The sequence below is a fragment of the Buteo buteo genome, chromosome 10, assembly GCF_964188355.1.
Source record: "Buteo buteo chromosome 10, bButBut1.hap1.1, whole genome shotgun sequence".
Taxonomy (NCBI): Eukaryota; Metazoa; Chordata; class Aves; order Accipitriformes; family Accipitridae; genus Buteo; species Buteo buteo.
In genome coordinates, this window is record NC_134180.1 from 4,499,678 (window position 1) to 4,527,397 (window position 27,720).

Below are 27,720 nucleotides of genomic sequence, written 5' to 3' on the forward strand. Positions count from 1 at the left end.
GGCTGGGCTGTTCCCCCTGCCCATCAGCAATCCACCCAGCTGCCTGTGCCACAGTTCAGACCCCCCCACCCCCAACAACCCCAGCCCTGGGGGGGGGGGGGGGGGGGGGGCAAGAGAAGAGACCCATAGAGGAGCTCAGAGACCCCAGCCCCCATCAGACAGGCTGACCTCACCTTTCAGCAATACCACATTTACCATGGCAGATCTTACTTTCAGCTACCTCTCCCCCCTCTCCAATTAAACACCTTTTAGAGAATTGTTAAAAACACCCCTCTCCACATTGCCAACACAAACCTCAGCAGTAGCTCCCACCACCACCTCCAAAGCACACACCCACCCCCCGACCCCCTTTATACCCATCCAGACTGGTTCCCCATCACATAGTTCCCATCCTCCAGCCCTCTCTAGTCTCCCCCAGATATGTCCCTCCTCTACCCAAGGATGACCCAGCCACCCAGGGTTGTGTTAGAAGGGATTATTGCTGCCAGGACAATGATACAGCAAATACGGTCCTAACAGGATGCTAAAGTTTGCCAGTGCCTCCTCTGATTTCATCAGTGCACCCCGCTGCTCTCAGGGACTGGCTCCAGATTCACACAAAGTGGTTCTGCTGTTCTGAGAAATTATAAAATCAAACCAGTTCCTGACAGTTCTTGTCTGATCTAAGTAAAGGCAAGTGGCCAGCTATATATAGATCTGATTGACTGACATCTCAATAGCTTCCTGCTTGGCTTTCCTGTGTGTCTTGGTGCACAGATCCGACTACTTTTTACGTGGGTGTTGTTTTTTTCAGTGCATCTTTACATCATAATGCCAACTGGCAAACGTGGCCATTATCACAGGAGCCCTGGTTTTATGGCTGTTCTCCCTGAGTGCTGTTTCTAACCTGGGAAGTGTGCCCGAAGCCAACAGGAACATCCAGCACCTGGACTGCTGCAGCCCAAGGGGCAGAGATTAAACAGGTGCTGGAAAAATCAGGCCCTATTACTTGAAATTAATAGTGGTGGAGAGTCTATTGCACAGCTTCTTCCAGGCACTAGTTTGTTATGTTCACAAAAGCAGTCCCTGAAATCGGTTCTCATTTTTGTCTGCGTTTTACAACATGGGAAAACAAAGTTGTATGAGGTTTGTGCAGGTCTGTTGAGGTTGTATCAGGGTTGCTCAGGTCCACCCAGAGGCAGTGCTAAGGAACAGACCTGTACTTTGGAAGAGGAGCTTAGCTATGCCCAGAAGACCCTGGGCTGGTGTATGGGCAATAGAAAGAGCCAGGATGGTAGGACAAACTTTTTAAAAGCAAGAGCTTTAGAGGGGCTATAAATCATCCTGTTCAAATCTGCTCTCAGACTTCAGGGGTTGGCTTTCCCTCATGACTGGAGATTTAGAAGTTTTTTCTAATAAGGGTGATTTTCTAATAGGGTTCATTTGTGGCAGCAAGGCTTGTATGAAATGGGTGGCATAGCCTGAACCAACCTCTGATCCCTGGGTTCACTCTCATATCTCCGTGAGGCTTTCTTGATTCGCAGCCCTGTGCTTGGAGAGAAAAACCAGTCTGTTTATTACAGAGCTGCCTGTGTAGGCAGCTGGAAACTTTGTGTGAGCTTGATGGTGATCAATGGCTTCTGCCATCTCATTTTCACCTGTCTGAACAATTGTCAAACTTGTTCCATTTGCTGTGATGTTCTGGTCCTGGACTTTCCAAAAAAGGGAATCAGCATGTTTGGGTGTAGCGTCCTTGTACCTAATCACTATTTATCCCAGGTTGCTAGTGGAAATTAGTAGCACATGAAGAAGGCCATCAAACTTCCACTGCCCACTCAGCGCTTCTGCCTCCTTGACTTGTGAATGTGACTCACGAACCTGACTCTGCAGTTAAAATGAAGAGCTGCAATCCTCGCTCTCCACATCCTTCAACCCACCTTCCTGGGGCCTGCCCTCCCCTGGGACCAGGCTGAGGTTGGGAAGACCTGGCAGTCATCTTGTCTCAGGAGCTGAACCTGAGGGATACGCCTGTCCAGTGTCTGGGCTGCTTTGATGCCTGGAGGCGTCAAGGGATTAGGACGTTTGCTTTGGTTCCAAGCACTGACTCCAGTTAGGGTTTGAGCTACAGGGTGTTTTCATTTGCCTTCTGTATCCCAGACTGGCAGGTCTGCCAAGACCCCACTTTGCTTCATTTGATGAATTTGATGAAAGGGTCTTCACATCTCAGGCTTATTTGTGCTACGCCTGATACAGTTTACGCTAGTCCCGCACCGGAGCTGCAAACGCCACTGACGGCTTCCTGTTGTGGTTTCCTGCCTCGGCTAAAACGCCTCCTCAACGGAGCCTGCTCTCCCTTCCTGTTCACATCAGGGCCATTTCTGGGCTTAATGAAGACAACAACCAAATAGGTAGAGAAGACTCTGGTTGCCAGAAATCCAGCTCCCTGTGGGTCTTTGCTGTTGTGGGCTGAACAGAGCAGGGTGCACACAGCAGAACGGTTTCTCCTGAGCAGTTTCCTCCTGAGCCCTATCCCGTTCCTGCTGATACAGAGCATGTATCCAGCCAACCCTTTCCCAGCTCCAGCGGGCAGCCCTGTCACTGTGCCGCTGAGCGGGCTGAAGCAGGCTGGCTGAGACGGAGCAGGGCTGACCACCAGCCCAGGCACAGCTCCAGCCACCGCCTGAGAGCAGAGGCCGCTTCTGGAATAGCACAGTGGGCCCAACCCGTCAGTCAGCGACTTATCCCATCATGTTCAGAAATGAGAGTTCTGTTGGGAAGAATCAGGGCAAATACCCAGCGTGCTAGCCAAAGACCCAGTGTTTTCTTTACTCTGAATGCGAGTGACGCATTTGTGGGAAATGCAGATGGAGACAAATACTCTGATGTTTTTGGGGTCAGCATCTGCGCAATTACAAAATCAAAGATCAGGCTCTAGCGAACAAATGAGACCCTTCGAATATGATACTGTTTCCATTAATCACCGGAAATTGGCTTCTTTTTGTGGGTGGGATTTTAGATGATTTGATACAAGACCTATAGCTCTTTGGCAGAAGGGGCTCTGCAGTGACTCAGTCAACAAAGTGCCATCTCTCACTGGATACCCACTGCAAGCTGGTGCTGCAGCAGCACGGTGGTAGGTTTGTTTCTGGTTTTAGGCTGTTCTGAACAGGGGGCTCCAGTAACGCTTGCACATTGCAGCTCGACAAAGACAGTGGGATTAAACTCATTTTGCAGTGATGGCTGGCCACATCTGAGCTCACGCTTTCTCTGGAGCATGTGCGCAATGTAGAAATAGGAACTGCCAAATGGGATCAGAGTATCAGCCAAATTCAGAAACCAGCCAGAGTCAGGTATCGTGGGAAAAAATCCGTAACTTTTTCAAGAGACAATTAGAGGAAAGTTTCTTCTTGCTCCTGTCAACAGATGGTTAATATCTGCCCAGAAGCACTTGGGTTTATCTTTATCTCCTTTTGCTGTGTTTAGTGCAATTGTGTATCTAAATGTTTCTTAGACATTTAATATCCATCTTGTGTTTTAATCTTATTGCATTTAAGATTTTGGCCTTATAGACCCTCATGGCAAAACTAATTTATTCAGAGAGGCAAAAGAATTTCCTTTTATTGTGAACAGAGCTGGAGAGAAAATGGTAGGAAATCAAAGCTAAAAACTTCGGGATGTGTGTAAGAAGCTCATTTTTAATAGTGAAGGTAATTAACCATTGGAACTATTCGCTGTAGGATTTGGTGCATTCTCTATTGCTTGAAATCTTTAAATGAAGATCAGGTGGATTTTTACTTACGCTTTCTAGCTCCACTCAGGGCAGGATAGGGGAATCATTGTGGGATTCTCTGGCTGGGGATATGAAGGCACCCACCGCTACTCTCCATGCTATGTTTGAAATGACTATGCAGATAGTCAGCTGAGGGCTGAAGAACCTCTAGACACGAGTCTGAATTCCAATTGAACATTTTGTGAAATTATGTGTCAGTGAAGAATTTTGCTTCTCTCTTCCAGATCGAGAACCAGCAGCACGTGAGCCAACCCAAGCAGTCCCGGTAAGCTCACAGAGATGCCAGATGCTGCTGCTCACCTGCCCTTTTACTACGGCAGCATTGCCAGGTCAGAAGCGGAGGAGTACCTCAAGCTGGCGGGGATGTCGGATGGCCTGTTCCTGCTGCGGCAATGCCTGCGCAGTCTGGGGGGGTATGTCCTCTCCATGGTCTGCAACCTGCAGTTTTACCATTACGCCATTGAGCGCCAGATGAACGGTACCTACGCCATTGCTGGGGGCAAAGCGCACTGTGGGCCAGAGGAACTCTGTGAATTTTACTCCAAGGATGCTGATGGGCTCTGCTGCACCCTCCGCAAGCCCTGCAACCGCCCCTGTGGTGTGGACCCCCAGCCCGGTGTCTTCGACAGCATGAGGGACAATATGGTGCGCGAATATGTCCGGCAGACATGGAAACTAGAGGTAATGGCCATTGTCAAAGGTGGTGGGGGACTGCGCAAGGAGTGCTCCCCGGGGGCTTACTGCCGCTTGCTGCCCTGACCTCCTCTGTCGCTGTCATCCCCCTCTTACAGCATGGTAAAGCAAGGTCCTTCTCCTCCAAGGCTGCTGGCACTAAGAGCAGTCTTAAATCTCTCTTTTTCAGTTTCTTCTTCAGAAACAGGTCTAAACACCTTCCCAAGCCTTCACACCCTTCCTCTGAACAGCTGATGTTGCGTCTGCTCTGCAGGGCATTAGAGGTCATTGCCCACTTTGCAAGCATTTCTCATGTGCCATTTGCTCCTCTGCAGCACATGGGACGGGTGCTGAAGTTAGACCAATGCTCACTGCCTGAGGTGCCTGTGCCTCCATAACAATGTGCTGAAGATGTAATGAAACCAGACTTAAATTCTTGCTCAGGTTTTCCTCGCTGTTTGAAGTCAGCAGAGGTTTTGCCTATTCAGGAGAATACACCTATACCAGACTGAGGTACTGGGTACTGGATCAGGTCTGTTATTTAAATTTTAAAATAGCTACAGACACGTTACTTCATTTTATTGCAGACTGGAATATATATAATATATGTGTAAGGCAAAACTCTGTAAATGGTCACGCTGGCAGCCACGTAATTAATTTCCTCCTATCATCTTGACAGTGGCTACTCAGACACTTACAAGTCCTTGCAGAAAGATGGCTCAGGCATTCTCCTTATGGAGCCTTTCTACAAAAGATCTCTAAATTTGGCCTGTTTTAGACCAAAGGTGCTTGACAGAATGAGGTATTCTATAGGGTTTCTCCATGTAGCTGATCTGTGTACACTGGTAGATAACACAAAGGACATTGCCACCTACTGGCAAACGAAAAACTACAGTTGTTTATAAGACGTGTGGGGCCAGTAAAATTAATTTAGGGTCTCCTAATTCCTAATCCTGATTTCCAGACTGCACTGCTCTTTACAAGTTGTAGTGTCTGGGGACAGTGAGCACCCAGGAAGGCAGAAGCACCGGAAAGAGGTCCTGGTCTCCTAGGAATGCAAGGCTGAAAGACACCCCGCAACCCTGATGTCAAGATTCCCCATACAAGTATGATGAGTTCTCTCTTCCCTCACTAGCAAGTCAATGGACTTCAGCTGGATTCGAGGGATGGGACCAATTTAGATAAGCAAGGAATTCTGCTCTGCAGCAGAACAGAATTCAACTCACTATTCCTATAGGCATGATTAAGGCCACAGGCACTTCAATTACAAGACATTCCAAGTTTCCTGTGCCATCTGCCCAAAAGGGTGCAAAATAAACTGTGCTGAACCATGCAACAATGCAGCAGAGTGGCATGAGGTCTCATTTCTCACTCTTTTCCAGGGGGATGCACTTGAACAAGCCATCATAAGCCAGGCTCCACAGGTGGAGAAGCTCATCGCCACCACAGCCCATGAGAGGATGCCCTGGTACCATGGCAGCATCGCCCGGGATGAAGCTGAACGGAGGCTCTACTCAGGGGCACAACCTGATGGGAAATTCCTGTGCGTATGCAAAACCCTGGCACATGCTGCGATCCCTGTACTTTTTACCATTTCCCCACCTCCACCACCCTGTAGCTATTTGTTCCCATGAAGTGCCTGAGAGGAGGTTTAGCTGAATGTGGTCAGGCTGTGGTTACAGAGCTTTCAAAGACAGCTTCTGACACCCCAGACCTGTTATTGTCCAGTGTCTGGCCTCCATGAAGAGCCAGTCCTGAGCTTTATTTGTTTCTCATGTTTAGATATGCTTGTTAATGCACCGGATGGTATGAGATAAAGGGTTCAGTGGGTGAAGACATTTAACACTGACACATAGACAATGTATGGCCGATAAAATACAGGAGAAAGCATTTGCTCTGCATCTCTGCCGAGGTGAGACAGCCCTTAATTTAATTATCTCCTGAATGAGTTAGGGAAAGAAAGAATTAGCTGGAGAGGGTAGAGAAGAGGGGCAAGAGACTGAACGTGAAGGGTCCCTCTTCAGCCTCTGCAGAGAGGTGTCGGGAAGGTGGCAATTCCAAAAGTGGGATGCAGGCATGCCTTTCCAAGTGCCCACCCAGTGACCCACCACCGCTGCAGCCACAATAATTTGTAGTGCAAAACCTGGAGTTGTTTTTAATAGTTCTGCTTCCTACCAGGCTGAGAGAAAGGAAGGAAAACAGTGCCTACGCCCTCTCCCTTGTCTATGGCAAAACAGTGTATCACTATCGGATAGACCAGGACAAGTCCGGCAAGTACTCCATCCCCGAGGGGACCAAGTTCGACACCCTCTGGCAGGTACCGTACTGTGGGATGCTGACCACTGGTGTCCTAATAAAGCAAAGGCACTTTTCCCTTGTTATAGCTGCCCATACCTTGAGGGGCAGGAAAGGCCATGTGGAGCTTTAAAGGCTTTAAGACCGTACATGGGTGGTTGTAGCCCCTTCCAGAAAACCTTTACATTCCCTGGGTCTGGCTGTCTATCAGCTCACCTCATTGAATTCATTTCTGTGCACTCTGAGCTAAGTAGATCTAAGTCTGGGCTATCACAGCAGCTCTGAAATAGTGCTAGCTTTACCACTGCCTTCATGCCTTATGCTGGTCTGGTGCCTCTCCAAGGAATCAAGACAATCAGTGCTTTTCATATCTAGCTTTAAGCCAGGGTACTTGAGATGGTTATATTAGTTACACTTGCACCCCATCAGCAAACATCACGCGTTCAGTCACAGCGCGCATGTCGGACCTCTGCCTGCAGCAAGCCCCGATGAGATTGCTCATCCCAGGCTGTCCCTCCTGTGCATCCCCCACACTGCTTCTGGATCAGCAAAACTGTTGCGTGCAGATTGCCACTTTACGGTCCAGGCGACTGACTTCTGTGCAAAGAAGAGGGGAGGCCAGAAGTCTTGAGCCAGCTGCCAAAATCTTTACATGACTGAAGATCCTAGTGCCAGGACACACATCCTATCACCCCTGAGAGTCAGGGGCTTTGGGAATTGGAGGTGGCTGTAATGCCCCAGCAGTCCTCATGAGGGTGAGGCAGGGTTTTTAGGGAATGTGACATATGGTCCAGCAACTCTTGGCACTCCTGGGGAGTCGCATGCCCCCTCCAGAGCCCAGCTCTGCCGTGTGGCACACACCTCGGACCTGCTCCAGGGGACGGATACCAGTGCTTCCTCCTGGGCAGGGCTGTCTGGGGATCAGTAACTCTGTTTTGCTGAATTTTCCAAATTCCCAGGTCTGTTTTCACTCTGAATTTGATTGAAAACAAAGACTTTGGGGCATTTTTATGGCAACAGAACCATGCCAGGCTCCCAACTGCAGATGAAATCTGAGACAGCCAGGAGGGGAAGAGAAAGCCTTGTCTCCCTTGTGGTCCAGTGGCCAGGGGCTGGTCTGGTCGTCTCCAGCCAGAGTCAAGTCCCCAGTGTGCTTGAACTGGCAGTTGCTGCAGTGAAAAACTGCCCGGGATCCAAAGAGCTAACCCTGGGGTTCCTCTGGGAAAGCAAAAGGTTTCTCTCAGGCTTTATCAAACACAACATGACTTAAAAACCTTTCTGGCTGGGACAACAATAACATTACACTGAAAATGCCCTACCCAGCTCTGCTGCTGGTGATTTTCCTTTTGTCTTTCTTCAGTCCTTATCTAACTTCCCTAGTTCTTCACAGCTCTGGCAGATATCCAGGTATGCAAGCACTTACTCTAGGAGATCCCTGAGTGCACAGATAGGAGAGCAGAGAAAGAAATAGTTTAGTCCCTGTCTGACATAAATCTGACAGAAATCATTACCATAAGCCACACAAGTTGCCTGCAAAAAAAAAGAGATGATGTTCTCCTCACAATAATCTTTTCCTCCCATTCTTTTCCCAGTTGGTGGAGTACCTAAAACTCAAACCGGACGGGCTGATTTTCTACCTGAGGGAAGCCTGCCCCAACCCCAACATGCCAGGTGAGCTGACATCTCTCAGTGTCATCCCTCGCCTCGGTTTACCACTAAGCGTGGTTTATCACTAAGTTTGAGCTGCGACAGCCCAAGTTTCCTTTACTGTGTCCAACCTTGCTCAGACCTTGGTGGTAAGAGAATGGTGAGGTCTCTGCTCCTCTGGCCAACTGGGCAACTCTCACATCATGTTGTCTGCTGAAAGTGGCCACTGTCCAGGCCTGGTCTAGGGTGGCCCAAAGACAGGAGCAGATGGGGGAATCAGTGCTCCAAATGGATTAGGGACTTCTGGTGCCAAACAGACAGCTTCTGAAAAATGACCTGCTTTTTAGGCAGCAGGAAACATGTCCTGCAAGTCTGGCTCCTGGTGCGTCTTTTGAGCTGAGCATTCAAAACCATGGGTCACTTTGTCCTAGTCCAAGTGTCACAAACATCACTTCAGAGCCTGCCCATGGGACCCTTGCTCTCCTGGGCAGGGAGCTCTGGGCTACAGCTCAGTCAGTCCCTGCTCTGGGACCAATGGAGACCGTAGGGTGCTCCAGTGGGCCTGCACCTGCCCTGAGGGCTGGTCTGGGAATAACACCCACATCCAGGCACGTTTCCACACTTTTTTTTTGCTGAAGCTGTGGAAACGTCCTTTGGCGGGGGAGAATCAGACACAGGCATCCACCCAGTCCTTCAAGGACTGAAGCTCTGATCCTGCTTGGGGCATAGGCAGACTCTTAATAACAACTTCTCTCTCCTGATTCACAGCATCTGCAGCACCGGTTCCACCAACCCACCCCTCCATGAGCGTAAGTTTTGGGGAGGGTCTGTTTTATTGGTACCTCAGTGGTTTAATGTTACTGCATTTCAAGCTTGCTGACCAAACTCCGCTCTTCTCTAAAACTCAATAACTCAAATGGAATACATTAAGCCCAGCTGCAATGTTGTCCCCTTTCCAGCTTGGATGGGGATGAGGAATAGCTGGGCACAGCTACTGTTAGAGCTGAAAATGGTTTCCATTCATACTGTGCTCCTTGCAACATGTGGGCCTGTCCTTGGGGAGCCCTCTCCCCCCTGCCCTCCTTGCCAGGCAGGAGCAAGGAAGACGTGGTTGGATTCTGGGAACACTCAGCCTTGCTGCTGGCCACTGGCCACCAGCCAGGTCTTTGTGCTCCCTCTGCGTCCCTGGCCTTGGGGTACGTCTGCGCTCAGTCACCACTCCGAGTGCCGAGCAGTGTTGAAATCAGCTAGTTTGGGCTATATGAGCAGCCCATCCCAGAGCCCAACAGAGGCTAAATAAAGGCCTGAACATTCACCCATCTTCTCAGGGAGCTTTCGCAATCTGTGGTGGGCTCCCATGTCGTGGCGAATCTGCTGCAAGCAGGGCTTGCGTTCAAAGCTGTGCTGGACAAATGTGTACCACACTGCTTTGTTGCTGTCTGCTTTTGGGACAGTGGCTGTATACAGCGTCTGTACGTGCTCACAGGGGCCACTCTTCAGGCAGGCAGGTGTGCCGGCTGCAAGCTGAGCTGCTTCCAGGCTTCCCCTCGCTCCTTGTCTCAAAGCAAACTGCAGAGACTTGGCTGGGATGACCCCACTGCTGCTTATCACTTTGGGATGGGGAAAGCAGAGGGGGCAGAGAGCAAAATGCAGCCCTGTGTGTGTGCCCCTCACTGCTCAGGTAAACACAGAGCCCTCAGCACCTCACCCTGCACAGCCTACCGGCTGGGTTACTGGAGGGTGATGCTGCATTCCGGCTCCATGGCACTGAATACCCCCAGGCTCTGATTCCTGATGTGCAGCTGCAGTGGGGGTACTTGCCAGCCTGGACTGGAAGAGAAAAGTCTGCTCGATACCACTCCAATCCCTTGTGCCTACCTCAGGGCCTTTTAGAGGGAATCCCCAGCTGGGGCTTTGTTGGGCTGCAGAGGCTCCCCATCCCTCTCCTCTCCCATTTCAAACTGAAGCAGTTTCCCCTGGCTCCTTTATCCACTTTATCCCCGTTTCTTTTCCAGAGACACCTTGGGCCTCTCAATGCAGATGGATACACACCAGAGCCTGTAGGTAAGCATCTTTGAAAGCCCTCTCCTCCTAACAGGAGACAGGACCTGAGGATGTCACAGGAGCCATGGGGGTTACCTGACACATCTATATCACTTTCTGGTCAAAGAGCCGTGCTACAAAGCCCCTTTCTCACGAAGGCACCCAGGAGCCTCCCAGTCGTCTCAGGGTCCTGAGACAAGAATATTGCAAAACTGTTTGCCCACACCCATATCCCAGTAAATCAAACCCTATCCCATTCCCCATCGTACCCAGTAAATCAAGCCCTGTCCTATTCCCCATCTTCTATTCTGCCTACTGCTCAGTGTATTCAGTTATATTTCAGTGGGCTGAAGTCATGCACATGCCTGGGTCCTGCAGGGTCTGATATGTGGAGTGGGAATGCTCAGACACCTCTTCCCATCCTGGCTCCTTCAGCAGCTGTAACTAGGAGAGGCCATGGGTTGTGAAAGGAAGGGAGATGCCCAGGAGGGAGGCTTGAATGCTGGAACTTGAAGGAGAATTGGCCAAGAGACTAGAGAAAACCTTCCCAATCAGTGAGGTCAAGAGGCATGGGGAATCATAGAATTGTTTAGGTTGGAAAAGACCTTTAAGATCATTGAGTCCAACTGTCAATCCAACACCAACATGCCCACTAAACCATGTCCTGAAGTGCCACATCTATGTGTTTTTTGAAGACCTCCAGGGATGGTGACTCCACCACTTCCCTGGGCAGCCTGTTCCAATGCCTGACAACCCTTTCAGTAAAGAAATTTTTTCTAATATCCAATCTAAACCTCCCCTGGCGCAACTTGAGGCCATTTCCTCTCGTCCTATCACTAGTTACTTGATAGAAGAGACCAGTACCCACCTCACTACAACCTTCTTTCAGGTAGTTGTAGAGAGTGATAAGGTCTCCCCTCAGCCTCCTTTTCTCCAGACTAAACAACCCCAGTTCCCTCAGCCGCTCCTCATAAGACTTGTGCTCCAGGCCCTTCACCAGCTTTGTTGCCCTTCTCTGGACACACTCCAGCAACTCAATGTCTCTCCTGTAGTGAGAGGCCCCAAACTGGACAGAGTACTCAAGGTGCAGCCTCATCAGTGCTGAGTACAGGCAAACAATCACTTCCCTGCTCCTGCTGGCCACACCATTTCTGATACAGGCCAGGATGCCGTTGGCCTTCTTGGCCACCTGGGCACACTGCTGGCTCATATTCAGCCGGCTGCCAACCAGCACCCCCAGGTCTTTTTTTGCCTGGCAGCTTTCCAGCCACCCTTCCCCAAGCCTGTAGCGCTGCATGGGGTTGTTGTGACCCAAGTGCAGGACCCAGCACTTGGCCTTGTTGAACCTCATACAGTTATCCTCGGCCCATCGGGAAGGGTATGTTGTTTAGAGTTATAAACAACTGTATCTCTTGGGAAGGTGCAGGAAAGTCACGCCTGCTACCCATGGACACCAGTGTCTACGAGAGCCCGTACAGTGACCCTGAGGAACTGAAGGATAAAAAACTTTTCCTGAAGAGGGACCACCTGATGATCGATGAAGTGGAACTGGGGGCAGGAAACTTTGGCTGCGTCAAGAAAGGAGTCTACAAAATGAGAAAGTGAGTGCTACCCTGAAGGATGCTGAGGAAGCTGGAGGAGGGGTGCTCCAGGCTGAGCTCAGAGGTGTCCCCAGCTATCCTGTTTCTAGCTAGATGGACCCTAAAGTGATAATGGGGTGGAGGTATAAGAGATAGTCTAGAAGGTCAGTGGTGACTTTCCATGGACTTTGAGTGATAGCTTCGTTGCCCTGAGAGTGTAATTTGCACTGCATACCCCCAGGCATAAGACTGCCACTTCTGAAGGCATTTGCTGGGCTCAGAGGAGCAAGTCCATGCTCCTGAGGTCATCTTGGTCCACGTCAGGCCAAAGGAATGAGACTGAGGAGATGTGCCATCCGTAGCTCTGTCGTTGGTTGTCTGTGAGTCCACAAAGATGGCCTTTTCCCTCTTGGTGCCTGAGTTTCCCCTTGAAAAATGACAATGATGATGCAGATGTCAGTGTGTGAGGTGATGTACCTTCAGATCTACAGATGGCAAATACTGGCCTAGACTTATAACGGTGAGGTGATCCTTTTCTCTTTGGCCTTCTATCAGGCGTGGAATACCAGTATTGTGCAGGGCTCTGCCAAAACAGGCTACTGAGATTGCCATTTAGAGATCAAACAGTATCATGTGAGAAAGTGGTTTGCATTCCTGGCTGTGATACACGAGTCCAGCTGCTGTTTAGTTCATCCCATGTGTGTTCCTCTTGTGCCCTGTGCAGGAAGCAGATCGATGTGGCCATCAAGGTGCTGAAGAGCAACAATGAGAAAACAGTGAAAGATGAAATGATGAAGGAAGCCCAGATCATGCATCAGCTAGACAACCCCTACATTGTCCGCATGATTGGGGTCTGCGAGGCAGAGTCCCTGATGCTCGTGATGGAGATGGCTTCTGGAGGGCCACTCAACAAGTTCTTGGCTTCCAAGAAGTGAGTACTGAATAAAATGTGGCTAGCTGATTTTCTGCACTTCTCATCAAACTCTCTGCCGCCAGGGGATCCTAGCTTTGTAGGTGGAGGGAAGCTGATAACAGCAGAAAGAGATGTCTTTTCATGTGAGGTAACAACAGGAACAACTGATGCTTCTGGAGCAGAGATGTCCATTTTCATTCTCCCTTGCAACTAGGAAACTTGAAGGGGACCATGGTGTACAGAGTAATGGCAGGTCCTTTATTACTGCATTGTCCTTTCATCTTCCCCAGAGATGAGATTATAGTCAGCAATATTGTGGAGCTGATGCACCAAGTATCCATGGGGATGAAGTACTTGGAGGAAAAAAACTTTGTCCACAGAGACCTGGCAGCCAGGAATGTCCTACTGGTCAACCAGCATTATGCCAAGATCAGTGACTTTGGACTCTCCAAGGCTCTTGGCGCTGATGACAGCTACTACAAGGTAAGTGTAAGCACAGCAAAGGATCCAGATAGCTAGCAGGAGCCCTCCTGGCTGGGGGCTGAGAAGCCCAGAGGCAGAGGGTCGGGGCTCTTCTCAGGAGCCCTGCTGCACGACCACATCATGCTCTGGCTGGCCTCACTGCTGTGAGATTAAAAGGGGCTTTGCAAAGGTCCAGGTGGCAAGGAGGAAATTCAGATGGATGCAGAGGCAGCAAGAGGGATGCAGTGCAGTGGGATGACAGGAGAGAAGAGAAAGGAGAGAAGCCAGAGCAAAGAGCAGGGAAGAGAAGGTGATGAAGAGTGAGCCAGGGCTGATCTTCCCAGCAGTATGCACCAGTGCATGACCACACTGAGCCCTGGGGCTGGGGTGCGGGAGGAGAGTGGCACCGCAGGACAGTGTACTGCACCCAGGGACGGCTGAGCAGGGACAACAAGACAGCAGGGCCTGGGATGGGGTTTGAGGCTCAGGCCTTAGGTCTCGGGGCCTTGAGGTCCCAGCCCAGGGCAAGGGGATATTTTTCAGCAGTGTGGGATTGCATTTGACACAAACATTTAGCAAAGCAGAATTCAGGTTCAGCTCATAACAGTCTGTGTATCAGGGTGGAAATGTTCATCTTTGCTTTGCTACAGGCCAGGACAGCAGGAAAGTGGCCCTTGAAATGGTATGCCCCAGAGTGCATCCTCTATCACAAGTTCTCCAGCAAGAGTGATGTATGGAGCTATGGTGTAACCATGTGGGAGGCCTTCAGCTACGGGCAGAAACCATACAAGGTGAGGCAGAGCCGGGTCCATCATGGATGGGTGCCACAGTCTAGTCTCCCACTCTGTAACAGGCTGACACACACTGAAACTACAGTTTCCTTGAGTGGGTGGTCTTCCCACTGTTGAACAGAGGGGAAGGGAGACAGGCTCACTTCCACTTTACAAAAGGCACAAATTAGATTGTTTGGATCCTGCAGCTTTGTGTTCATTTAAGGGAGAAGAAACAGAAAACAAATTCATTTGGGTTTGAATCAAAGCAGATCTTCTCTTTGATCCTTCTGCTCACTTGCAGAGCTGAAAAATCAGTTGCTCAGCCACTGCTCTGCCCATGCTTGGGATGGAGTCTGCAGGCTGGGCTGGCCACAACGCGAGACATCGCTGCTGGGTGACGGGGTTGAAAACAGTGACTGTACGGGGTGTGTGGTGCATGGATCCAAAGCATTACCCTAGGCCCAGCTCTAATCTGTCTCTTCTAACCCTGTTGCCAGCTCCAAAAACATTAAAGCTTTTCCCACTTGATCCTATCCTAGAAAATGAAAGGCCCAGAGGTCATCAGCTTCATAGAGCAAGGGAAGCGCATGGACTGCCCCACGGACTGCCCGGCAGAGATGTACACCCTCATGCAGCAATGCTGGACCTACAGGTAAGGCTTTCACTAGCTCAACTCTTTGGTGGGTAGCAGGTCCATCAGAACAGCACACACTGTCTGGATGGTGACAACACAAAGCAAATGGTGTCTCCTGCCTTAGCCTCATTCTCCAGTCCATGATGAATGATGGACCTATTTCTTTATTGTCATACCCCTCCATTTGCCTGTACCAATCCTGGAAGAAGTTAGAGCCTCTGTGCCTTTGACCCTGCCAGAAAAGTCTCAGCTGCCCTCCTAAGCCCTGGTACAACTGGGCTGCTGTTCTGCCCCAGGTTCTTCTGCACCTGGCATCTTCTCATTGCATCACTCCACTTTTGTCCTTTCTGTTGACTCTATTTGTTCCTTTCTGCCCTTGCAGATGGGAAGAGCGTCCAGGATTTACTACTGTGGAAAACGTAATCCGCTCCTACTACTACAGTATTGCTACCAAGACAGAAAATGGGCCAGAGACAGAGGACAAGTCAAAAGCAGCTCTTCCTTGAGTTTCCTTCTCTGCTCCTGAACACACCCCTTTCCTGCATGGGGCCTGGAAGGGCTCTTTGCAAATTTTTGCTTTAATCTCTCAAATGCCGGTTTTGTTTCTCAAGTAGTTCCAGAACTAAGAACCTGGGAGACGATGCTGTCACAGCAGACGAGGGCACTCAGCTGTGCCTCATGTCTCCAAACAGCCGGCCATGATTTACATCTCCAGCCTGACCCAGCACAGGACAGTACAGAGAATATTATAGTTCCTTCTCACCCACTTCCAAAACTATCCCAGGACCTCAGAGCTTAATGCCTACCAGACTCACTAAGGATGAACTGTGTTGGCTCCAGCAAACCTGGATTTTTTCAGATCCCTTAAAAAACCATTATTTCAGAGGAAACTGCCAAGTGTACATTTCTGGTGAGGTTTGCATGTGGTGTGACACAGGACAGGGAGCCGTCGAGTCCCCTTCCCCTTGGTTTAGGCCAAGAAGCAGCTGGTGTGCTGCTCGCTTCCAGGAGAGATGGGGAGGAGCAGTGGGGCAGAGCTGCATGGTGCCACTGCTTTGTCCTTCGTGCACCCTGCCAGCTGCAGCTCTTACACCCCGGGCACTGCCACGTACCTTTTCAGCCCAGAGCACAGTGTACATCCCCCCTGCACTGCCACAGCCCTCCAAGGTGGTTATGGCGCCTGAAACAACTAAACTCCCAGGGCCCATTGCTAACCTCCTGGATCCCATCTCACCCCTCTGTGCTAATGAAATCAGCATCTTGCTTTTCAAGCCTGAAAATCGGTCATCCTGTAAATAAACTATTCTATATTTTTTAACATACCTGTGGCTCAGACTATTGAACTAACATAAATGTTTGTAACTGCTTAAGCTGACAAGAAAATAATTGTAATTTCCTTCCACTAGGCCAGGGTTTCCCTCCTTGATGCTCTTCATAACCCTGTGGAGTCACCAACCTCGTCACCCTTGGGCTGGCTTCACTGCAGAGCTGGAGCTTTTTTGCAGCTTTCTTGCAGCTAATGGCATATATGGCTGCTCAGCTGAGTCCACTGTGGAAACTCACCTATCGGGGCTTGTACTGGTCTACCCCCACCCCCCGGATACAGTGGATTACCCATGTTGGGGGGACTGTGGTCTGCACTGTTGCAGAGAGCAGAGTGGTTCTGAAGGCTGGGGAAGTGGGGGAAACAGAAGATCAGAGCCCTGAGATACAGTGAATAGAAAAGCTTATCTCTCACCATCTTCTGGTATCTGAAAGCCACACAGTAGCTCATACAGGGTACCTTGTCCAGGAGGTAAAATAAACACCTGCAGTACAGGCCAGGGCACAGCCCTTATCTAAAACCTTAATGGGAGGTGGATTTGATCTGAAGACAACAGTTTCTGGGGAGCATTCAGGATGAGGCCTAAATTAAACTCTCAGTATAGCTTGTTCAGAGAACTTAGGTCTGATGAAAAACATGAGCGTTGCGCTCTCCTCGCTTAGACTACAGCCTCCGGTGACACCAACTATTTATGTGCCAAAGCATTTCCTCTCTCAATCCCATTAGCTTGTCCTGTATGCTTGAGAACAACGGACATATTATCCCTACCAGTAGAGGGGAAAACAGAGGTATCAGAGGAGAAAGTGGCTTATTCCTCTTTGCTCAGTGAGTTAGTGGCAGAGACAGGAAAAAATTATCCCCTATGTCATGTTTTCCTCCCAGAGAAAGAAGCTGTTTTGCTGGAAAAGAAAGGTTCGTTGTGCTTTCTACTTGAAAACCACTGAAAAAACATTTTGTTTAGACTTTTCTTTCAAAACAAATCAATTTTCTGGTTTGAAATGATTTCTCATATTAAATTTTCAGCTAACTGGTTTCTGGTACTTTTTCAAATGAGAAGGAAAGCACCAGAGAAGTCGTATTCCCAGAGGAGCTACTGGTTTAGTTGGAGACAATTTCAAGTGAATGTGTGTGCCCACACCCTGACAGAGAAGACATAAATCCCTTGAGATTATGCCAGAAGAGTAAGGGGCAAGGGCTTCTCTTCCAGAAAGCTGTCTGGGCTGTGGATGTTGCTCTGGCTGTTCCAAGAGCATCGCAAAATGTCAGGAGTTGCTGTAGGGGAAAAAGGGAGTGAGACAACCAGGACCCGAAGTCACAGGGCTCTGTGACTCATGTGTCTTTGTGACTCCTGCTTTTGGCATGTGTGGGGTCTGACAGTCACCCCGAGGGGGAATCCCCTTTGACTTCAGGCACTGCCTCCTTCCTGGGCATCCCCAGTTTGCAATCACAGAATGGGCTCAGCCCCTTCAGTAAGACACATCTCCAGGTCCCACAGTGCAGCATCCCTGCAGACCAGGACAGCCTCTCTTCTTCCCCATCCGCAGCATGGATATATCCAGCCCTGTCCTCTCTCCTCGGCCGCTGCTGGCAGGTCCAAATACTGAAACACTCTGCTGGACCTTTCAGTCCTTTCGCTGATGGATCCCAGAGGCACTGAGTGTAAGAGCAAGAGCTGTGCCAGTGATAAGATAAAGGCAGAGGCTGTAGTTAGCACAGACTCAGAGCTCAGTGCTCTATGGTTGATTCTGCTCTCCCATAAACTTCCTCAAATCCTCTCTTTTCTTGCTGACCTCTCCCTACCTCCTTCTCTCCACTTGCTCATTTCCCTCTGTTTTACCTGAATCTTTAGAGCTCTTCTGATTCTTGCACTCTCCATCTTGCAAGGGAGAAGATGAACTGCATCTTCTAAGTACCCACAGTGATAACATGAGACATGATAAAGTACTGGCAATCACGTCTGATCAACACTATGTAACACTCCATCATATCACCAATGCTGATCTATCTCATTCCAACCTATCTTATCACCAATAAGCCTATCCTATCACCAGTACATGCCTATTTATCAACTGCACGTATCACGAGGACATACTGACCTTTCTATCTCTTTCAGCTATCTAGGCACTTTCATTTTGTTCAGCAGCACAGCAACTACGTGACTAATGCAGCTCTGTGCTCACTGACCTTTTTATCATACCACTAAGTAATTTACTGAACCCATGCAAAAGTGTATTTTCAAAGCTAGCGCTGGATATTTTCCCCTCTTTTTCCAAGAAGTGCAGACTGTGAGGTTCCTCAGGTCATGGCTCAGCGCTGGCAATGGGACTCCTGCTTTGCTGCTGGGCTGTCCTCTCTCCCGTGAGCCTGGACAGCCTTTAAGCTGCTTGGTTTTGGCTGCTTCCTGGGCTCTCTGGGCCTTGTTTGGGGAAAGGGCAGGTTTGCGTTTTCAAGATCTCTGTCCTGCTGGATGGCTCCAGCTGTTGGCAACTTGGAGACACAGCAATGGCAGGGCACAGACCTACTCATGGTTGTCGCCCTTCTTGTTACAAAATGTCTGGCAACCATGAAGTCACAGAATGCTTTGGTCCTGCCCTGATAAAATACACCTCAAAATCACGGATTTCTTCATAAAAGTCAGGTCAATCACTGATCCTACACTGTCCCCTTTACTCCCTCCATGATAGGAGATCAGCTTGCTTCTAATTACAGCAGAAGAAAGTGAGACAAGGGAAGGATATGACTTGTCAGTGATTGCACAGGGGCCTGGAAGAAAAGCTCCCATCCACCTTTGTTTGTTTTCATATTTTCATCTCCAGGTGATGTCTTCTTTTTTTGTTCAAAGGCCTTCACACTTCAAAGGAGCTGAACAAGCCAAATGATGCCCCAGCACAGAGTGCCATCACATGCATCAATATACTCACTCAGCAGTGGCCCAGAATTAGCCAAGTCTTATTGTAGAGGCTTTTACCATCAACCCATTGCACATGGATAAAAAAGGACGTGCTAGGTGCAAAATTAGGTGCTCTTCACTGACAAGAGGAGTGCAAGCGATGAGGCTGGTTTAGGTATTAAAAAATATCCCAAGTCCTGAGGAAAAGACACTCTATTTTCACAGCAGGAGGAAATTACTTATTTTGCCACCAAGAAATCTGGTAGAGCACATAAGACTTGGACTGAGCCAAAGGCCTTTTCTTCTTTTGTCTCTAGTTTTTTTAACGTTACCTTGGTTTTGCCTGCCAGATAGAAATCTCTGTGCTGGCAGGGGAAACTGTAAACGTGTCTTCACAAGTGGTTTTTTTGATCAGCAACAGAAGTCTTGGAAAATAAGAGAGGTGCTGGTACTGGCTGGGAGGCTATTGAGGAGCAGTAGGCAATGCAGCATCGCTCATCTCTTCAGACTTCAAATGATCCCATCTGAGGACAGGAGCATGCCTGCAGTGTGAGGACAGGCAGCGGGACCCTGCCTGCCTGACCAGCTGGAGCCGCGGCACAGTCAGGCCCTGCAGTGAGCAAGGAGGTGCAAAGAGGCATCAGACACGCACCATGTCACGAAAAGAGGCTATTTTTGTCCCTAACTGCCAGCAAACAGCTCAAGCAGTAACAGGTGGTTTCATCAGCTAATTCTCTGTGTTGTTTTTTGTGGCCTTAAGCAATCAGCTTTGGTCAATGTAAGGTGTTGCTCTGTTCGATTTGCGCAGGCAAATCAGAGTACGGTGGCTGGTGTTCCCACTGTCTTTTCAAGGCTTCTGCTCTGCTAAGATGGCAGTTTTGGGGCCTTGTTCATAAAGCCCAGAGGACTTGTGGGTACCCACGAATTTGACTCTTGATCCAAGGTCCCTTTATGTCCCATCCTCCCTATCTCCTCCACTCATGGGCCCTCCCTGCCTGTGAGCTCCAGCCTGTGCTTCCACTTGTAGCTCTTGGAGGGTGAAGCATGCTCACATGGAGCAGAGAAATCATGGTCTGGAGCAACTGGGTGTTGAAATGTTAAATAACCGACTCCTTCAGTAAATATATTTTACTATTAAATTAATCTATTAAGTAATCAACCAGTTTATTGTTGCTGTTGCTGTAAAGGAACTGCTTTTCTTTGGTCACCCAGCTGGGGCATTAGGCTGTCTGCTACATTGTCTGGGCAGCAAAAGAATAAACAGCTCCAGAAAGAAACTTAAAAAACTAAAATGGCATTTGATCCATTTCTGTCCTTTTTTTAAAATCAGATTTTGTCAGAAATGTTGAAAGAGGGTACAATACAGGGTAATCTGGATACTCTCTGCAGGTACATTCAGCACATCCCAACTGTGAAGAGGCCATCGAGGGCAGCAGTCTCTGGGAAGGGCGATGGAGCTGGCAGAGAAATGAGAGCAGTTTTCTTCCACCGGCTAAGCATAGCTGCAGAGAGCCCTGCTGTGGCTGAAGGAACTTGTGTTCTGGCTTTCATGGGCTGGAGGGCTCTTTATACGTGCTTCCCCTTGCAGACCATAGCCTGAGCACATCCCCTGCAAAGTCCTACCCTCCAGCAGAGTCCTGCACCTCGCCCCCCCCGAGGGACCTCAGCTCATGCGGGGCTGTACAGTGACTGCTTCTCCAGAACGAAACCACCCACTGCAGGCCCAGCAGCTGCACTATTGCTATTACTCACAGCATTCTTCCAATAAACTAATCAATGCGGTTGTTTTGTGTCCTCCCAAACACTCCTATCGTTCAGAACTTGGCTGTGTTCCTCCTAAAGCTTGTACATGCATCTGCTTGTCTGCAGAGACATTTTAAGTCCAACTGTCCTCGAGAGAAGGCAGCCGGTGGTCTCGCAGTCTGTCTGAAGGCTGTGGATTTTTGCTGTTGGGAGCCCACCTGCATCTTGCATCGAAAATGGAATGTATCATTTGCAGTTTCAGAAACAGCAGTGGTCTTGGCATAGTGCAGGAAGGAAAGGCAAGGCTACAACAATGCAGCACTTTTGGCCTGAGGCTGAGTTTGGCTTGTGGTCCTTGCCCTCACTGTTGAAGCCCTAAGCTTGGCTGCAGAGCACATTGGGTCAGGTGAGAGCTAGCCAGTGTGCTGCACCAGTTGCGGTCCCTCTGACATGCAGAAGGGTGGAATGGCAAGTGACAATGTTACTCAAACCCATCTCTCAAGTGCTGGGTGGCAGTTCCCAGTTTAGATTGGAGCGCAAGCCCACAAAGGCTCCCTGTGTGTAAAGCAGTTAACAGCACCTCTCTGAGCTGAGGCTGGCTCCTGAGTCCTGCAGGAGCTGAGAGGCCGCTGGCTGTCCCCTCCCAGCTGAGGCAGAGCCAGGTATGGCTGCTCTTCTCCAATGCTCTGCTCAGGATCTGCATCCTGCCATCAGAGGGTGGCAGATGGACCGTGGCGAGGAGGAGCGAGCGAGGCAGGCTGGCACTCACCGGTATGAACGGAGAGACAGTAACCACTGCCGGTGGCCAGCAATTGCTGCTTCTCTGGGAGTCTGGTGCCTCTCACAGTCAAGAGACCTATGGGCTGCCTTCTCACCTGGATAGGCCTGCAGCAGGTCAGTAGTTTCATCAGGCTTGAACACAGGTCAAACACAGTGTGGGCAGCTGCCTCCACTCGTAGTTAGAAGCTGGCAGGAGTCAGCACCTTCCCCTCCTCACTGGTTATGTATGGGCCACAGAATGGCAAATTCTTCATTCTTCTCTCAGGCTGGAATTTGACTAATCCACAGAAACTCAGCCCATCTCTTGGGAAGACTTCTCAGCATTGTGGTGAGGTTCAAATATTTCTCCCTCTGAGGATGAGAAGCACCAACCTCCCTGTGCATGTCTGAACTTCCACTGGCAACAGAGCAGAAGCATGGAGTGGGGTTTCACAGGAAGGACTGAAGGGTCCGAAGCATTAGGAGACATACTGTAGGTGGCAGTTGTGAGCAGGCAGGGTAAAATGGGGAAAGAAACCACCTCCCCCTGCTTTATTATCAGAGCTTGCTCCTGGAGATGGAAATCATGTTACCCACACAGACAAATGGATACCACTTTCTGCTGCATAAAACACGCACTACTGACAACTATAATAACTTTGAATTGAATGGCAAAATAAAACAAGAGCAATTTCAGTGGGATGAAAAATCATGACAAAGGAATCAAAAGAGATTTTAAAAACTAAATATCTGACTCTAGGAGTCAGAGAGTGTATGGTCACAGAGCTGCCCCCACACAGGGAGAGAGCTGCAAAAGCTGGTACCTAAATGGTGTCTTGGCCTCCATGAGCTAGTCATCTGGGAAATCTTGTAGCCACAGAGCCAGAAAGTCCAGGCACATGTAGGCAGATGGGTGAGCTGGCAGGATTCGAGGCAGGCTTGCCCATCAGACATCCTGGCCAAGGCTTGCTTTGTTTCCACTGAAAGCTTTGACGGAATCAAAACCTTTCCACAGAACACTTCGATTCAGTCTAATCAGCATTTTCAGATGGAAAACTCTTCTGTAGGAAAATTTCCATCCAACTCAAGTCATTTACTCCTGTGGCAAATGAGTATGATGTGGGTGTACAGCACGGTCATGTCAGAGATGTAGCAGTTGCCACATCCTTTGGCATGATGTAAATAGGGATGTGGTGTAACAGGCGATGGAGAACCATCTCCCGCCCCAGACCTACAGCATCAGTGTACCATGTCATCTTGGACAAACTTAAGAAATTGATTTTGGCCACCCATCAGTGAATTTTGGGAAATAAACTGGAATGACAAACAGTCAAGAGCCCTGGACCTAAAGTGAATAGGAAATCCTGTCTAAGCATGGAGAAGTATGTGGACATCCATCTCTGCCTCTCAGCTATCTCTCTGCCTTTTTTGTTCCCCAGAGCAGTGCTTTCCAGAAATATACAGTTAACATAATCATTTGCAAACTTGCTTCATTGTTATATGGCAATGCCCTACTCATTTGCAGTTTTAACACAATATATTCTACCACAGCAAATCTTACAGAAAGTAATGGTTTTATTTGTAAGTAAGAAGCACAGCAAGTACCTACGTGGGAAATGCTAGCAAGGGCAGGCTTGAATTTCCAGAATGGGAAGCAGCATTGTTGCCTTCTCCTCTAACAGGAAAGATTAGTAAGCAAACTAGCTTAACTAATGGTTTAAAGCAAGGATCACAAACTTGGTCCTTTATCAACTCTGACACCAGGTGTAAGTGTAATATTTGCACCAGTGCAATTGTTTCATTATGTTACAATTTTCACCAGCGTGCTTCCAAATGTGTATACAACTACATTGTTTAAAGGCTTCATAAACGAGGACATTTTAATGCCACTTCTGTGCAGGTGCTTATATTATACACATGCTATGGTGAAAGTGATAAAGTGATCTTTTTTGCACCTACACAAGCCATACCTTCAAAAAAGAACTCAAGATCTTTGTGGCAATAAATAAGGGAATCACAAAATATACTGTCTTGCTCCAGCCATTTTAATAGAAAATTTAACTAGTAGATATTCAAACACTTTAACAAAGCAAAATAAAAGTACTGATATGGAAAAAATTTGCAATGATTAATAAAAGATAAAACATATCATACAATCAGTGGAAAAGCGGAAAGCAGTATGTTTTGTGTGTTTGTGCTTCAACTGATATGAAGAGAAACAAGGATGGAAAAAGTGTTTTATGGACCATAAATGCATTAAAAAACAGACACAGGAAGACAGATGTTGAATCAGGCTAGTAGTTCACCTAGTACAGCGTCCATTTTCCCAAATGTAAAGCAGCAAAGAATCAGCAAAGAGAAAGAAACTGTACGGAAGCCTAAGACTTGATATTTATGGCAGCCCATTTTAACAACTCCAGTGCTGTTTCGGCGTATTCAGAAAAATCACAAATAAACTTACACTGGGAGGAGCTGCAAAGATATAGCAAAGGTGTAGAAGAGTCAGAGAATTTACTAAGTAGAAGCAGAAATAATTACTTGGGCTCAGATACAGAAAGTGGAAGGTAAGGAAGTCTTTTTGTGATATAATATAAAAAATTCAGAACAATCTATTCTCAGAGAGGTCTAGAAATTTAGCAAAGGGCAGTTAAGACACTGGCACAGTGAAAATTTCAGATTATATTCTGAGGCAAGTATAAACTATATGAACCACATTTTAAGGGCAATATTAAATTCCACCTTGCCATCTTTAATCCTCCATTTCATGTAAAATCATCTGTTTTGTCTCTGTTAATGTGACTTTAGAAATGAACAAAAATCCTCCCTCTAGGTTTTCTTAATTAGGTTTTCTAAATCAATTACCTTACTTGATTGTAGCTTCCCCTAATCAAGAACTCCTGCTCTTTTCACTATGATTTAGGGATTTTTTTACCTTGCTTCTCTGTATACTGGCAGTAGAGCAAGCAGAGAACATGCTCCTGAAAGGGTCCTCATTTCCTTCCCATACCCAACCTGTTTTGCCCTCCTCTGTGCAGGGGTCAGAGCCCAGAAGAGGATGGAGAAAGCCAGCTTGACAAGATGGAAATGGGAGCTCACACTGATGGAAGAAGGACACAGCTTCCATAGTTCTCCCTCTGTCATTGGGATCAAGATGCCTTAGCACAGTTGCAGACTCTAGAAGACCAATGTAAGGGAAAATAGATTTCATAGGTAGAGTTCAAATGAAGAGGGAATTAAGTGATGGGAATTTGTGGAGGTCATTCTTCCCACCAAGTCAATGGAAGGAGGATATAAATGTTCCTTTTGAACAGTTTCCAAAGGACAATATGACTTACAGTCAGAACAAGTCTAACCTTCATTTTCCCTTTCTGTATTTTGTTCAAACTGCAGAATAACATCTCTGTGGCACTTCATGCATGTGCAGAAATTGTCAGGCATGTTCATGCCCTGGTATGTGTAGATAACGTTTCGTTTGTGTGCCTACATACACATAAACACAAGGACACTCTTGTGCAGGTCTGTTTCCATGCACACAATAACAAAGGCTGTACTTTTGTTTGCACTGTTTGTACACTAGTTATTATCTACCCAAAGTGGAAACCTCCTAGTCCTTTCAACCTCCTGACTACACTGGATGTGAACTCCTGGGCTCTCCCTGGTGTCTGTGATTAAATTTTTATGAGAAAACCTATTTGTTTCCCCATTTATACCTGCACCCTTTCCAACTTTTTCATTTTTTAAAAACCCTGTTTACTTTATTGAGCTGCATGAACTGATTAATAAACTGCCCTGATGCAAGTAATAAAAAGTCTGTATTTCCTGTTTATTGTATTAATGTGCTGCACAGAATAAGGCAGCATATTTCAAATACAATTATTGGTGATGTAGCAGTAAAATATACAAGTTGGTAAACTCAGCTGTTTAGCATTTAAAAGAAGCGCTAAATTATATATATCCCAGTTCAGAAGTGGACAAATGCTGGTACTTACTGGTGAACACACCTTGGGGATATTCATGTAGTCACCCACTATGCTACAGCCATGTCTGAGAGAGCAGTCAGAACCCCAGGTTCAGGTCCTCACTTTCCACCTAGCTCAAAATCTCGAGCAAATCTTAATTCTTTTTTTGCTGCAAGTGGAAGCAGAATTTGGCCTCTGTGTTGTAGCACTAAAGCCCAGCAATGGAGAAAAATAATCAAGTATTTCAATAGGCTATTTGAATGAGAAATGCAGGAAAGGTTTATGTGAACCATGAGGAGATATCACTAATTGGAAATAGTATCTATACTATTTTCATTTAAAAATCCACAAAGTAACCATAAAAAAATCCTCTTATCCACCGAGATTCTTCTTTTATAGACTCCAACACTGTATTGTGTACATGCCTGAACACAGGGCTATGGGAGTCCTATTTCTCAAAGAACAGAACAAGTATACTTACTGTCTATAAGGTTATTGGTTTTTATTTTTATTGCAGTTTTATGAATCTAAATATGCAAGACAACAGGTAGCGATTCTGGGAAGCTGGGTAGATCAAACAATAGTAAGGTGGGAACTAAGTCAAACAGAGACTAACTTATTTGATTTAGATCACACAATGCATTGAAATTACTACATGCCAGGTTTATACCTTAACCACAGCAGCATCCTTTTTCCCATATAGCTGTCTTACTGGAAATGCTCATGGCCAGCTTTTTGTACATTACTTCCTACACAGATGGGGCCAGTTTTCAGAACAGCAACACACTCAGCCACAAACATAGGGAAGAGGTTTGCAGAACAGCTCTGCATTCACACTCACAAGTTTTGTTTGTCATGAATAAAAAGTTTATGAATTTCATTTTGGCAGTTGGCTTCCTGTGAAAATCTAGCCTTTACTATTAGACAGGAAAGGCAGTCAAAGACTGGTTTACTCCACAGCTTTCTTAGTCCTGGTATGTGACCTTGAATAACTGCTTCCTCTGTCTGAGGTTTTTTTCCCTGCCCCGTTCTTGTTCAGTCTCATTTGTGCAGTTTTGAAGGGCTATTATCCCACATATGTAGAGCTACTACAATGAATGCCTGCTTTAATTTTCTCCTAGTAAGAAGTGTCATAAATACTGATGTTTGGATGTTTGGATGTTTATCATCAAACTCCCTTGCCCAGGATCTTTGGCCATTCTCCATGCAACCATTCTGATGGTTCTCATTTTTGCTGGCCATAAAGGATGCAATGAAATTCCTACTCCATATCAGCATGTGTACACACATATACAAACTTCGGTAATGGCACAGAAGTGCTAATTTTTTTAGATGGGATGCTATAATTTTGTTCTTTGACTTGAAGGGGAGAATTGCAGAACCATAAGTGAAACTTCAGGCCCCAGCTCCCATATCAAGAGGACCTTAAAGTATCTGTTCCTTTAAACATCTATGCTTAAGTAAGTTTTTGAGAAGTGACTCTCTCAGAGTAGGCATCTGTACACAAAAGGAGTAGATTCTCAGTTCAACCTCAGGTCATTACCAGAATATAGAGTAATGAGTGCATTTCTGCTGAGCAGAAAGTGTGGTCTGTGTCTGTGAAAGCCAAGAAGGTGAGGAGAGGTACAGGGAGGATGGAGGAAGAGTTTCCTAAAAGAATAAGAAGAGGAAGAGTGCAATCTTTCTGATTATGCTTGGGTTTGACACATGGCTCCCATGTGAAGCAGCTTCAGTCCCTTTCCCTATAGCTGGCAAGCTTCCTGCAACACCTTCGTTCTTGTCTCACCAAGTCCACAAAATCCTCTCTGCTGGAAAATGGCAAAGGGGACTCTTTGGGTGTCCTGTGGGTATGAATAATCCAGTGAAAAATCCTCCCTCTGCTCTTCCTCGCTCCAATAGCTGCCTGCTGCAGTCAGAAAACCACATGCCTGTTGTGCTGTCCCCATTTCATCTTGAGTTGTTAATAGCATCATCCTTTAGCCTAGCAACGAAATGGTAAAATGCTGGCACACCCTGGTCCCAGAGTGACAGTGCTGACACTACAGATGTCAGAGTGTTTTAATACCAGAAGCTGCTGCCAACTCTTAAACAATGGCTCAGGCACAACAGAAGGGACCAAGGAGCTTTCCAACCCCTCAGGCCAACTACTTCCCAGGGATGAGTCCTGCCAAAATCTTTGACTGAATGCGCAGGACTGCAGTGATAGAAGCAAAATCCATCTCGATTCCAAAAACCTCCAAGACCAGAGTAATGAGAA

At 47.6% G+C, this 27,720-nt stretch overlaps 1 protein-coding gene across 3 annotated transcripts; it reads left to right on the top strand.

Annotated features, from left to right (window-relative positions):
• The first annotated feature begins 4,048 nt into the window (after positions 1 to 4,048).
• Positions 4,049 to 16,016, top strand: ZAP70 (zeta chain of T cell receptor associated protein kinase 70). Of its 3 annotated transcripts, XM_075037487.1 has the most exons (12): positions 4,049 to 4,450; positions 5,824 to 5,984; positions 6,620 to 6,758; positions 8,329 to 8,407; positions 9,152 to 9,192; positions 10,399 to 10,447; positions 11,847 to 12,027; positions 12,731 to 12,937; positions 13,210 to 13,402; positions 14,032 to 14,172; positions 14,694 to 14,806; positions 15,171 to 16,016. In XM_075037487.1, the coding sequence occupies exons 1-12, from the start codon at positions 4,049 to 4,051 to the stop codon at positions 15,292 to 15,294; spliced, it is 1,830 nt and encodes a 609-aa protein (XP_074893588.1). In that variant the 3' UTR covers positions 15,295 to 16,016. The 3 variants fall into 3 exon arrangements, with proteins under 3 accessions (XP_074893588.1, XP_074893590.1, XP_074893589.1); XM_075037489.1 differs by lacking the exon at positions 9,152 to 9,192 and having other exon boundaries at positions 8,329 to 8,457; positions 11,853 to 12,027; XM_075037488.1 differs by lacking the exon at positions 9,152 to 9,192 and having other exon boundaries at positions 8,329 to 8,427; positions 10,354 to 10,447; positions 11,853 to 12,027.
• The last annotated feature ends 11,704 nt before the right edge of the window (positions 16,017 to 27,720 follow it).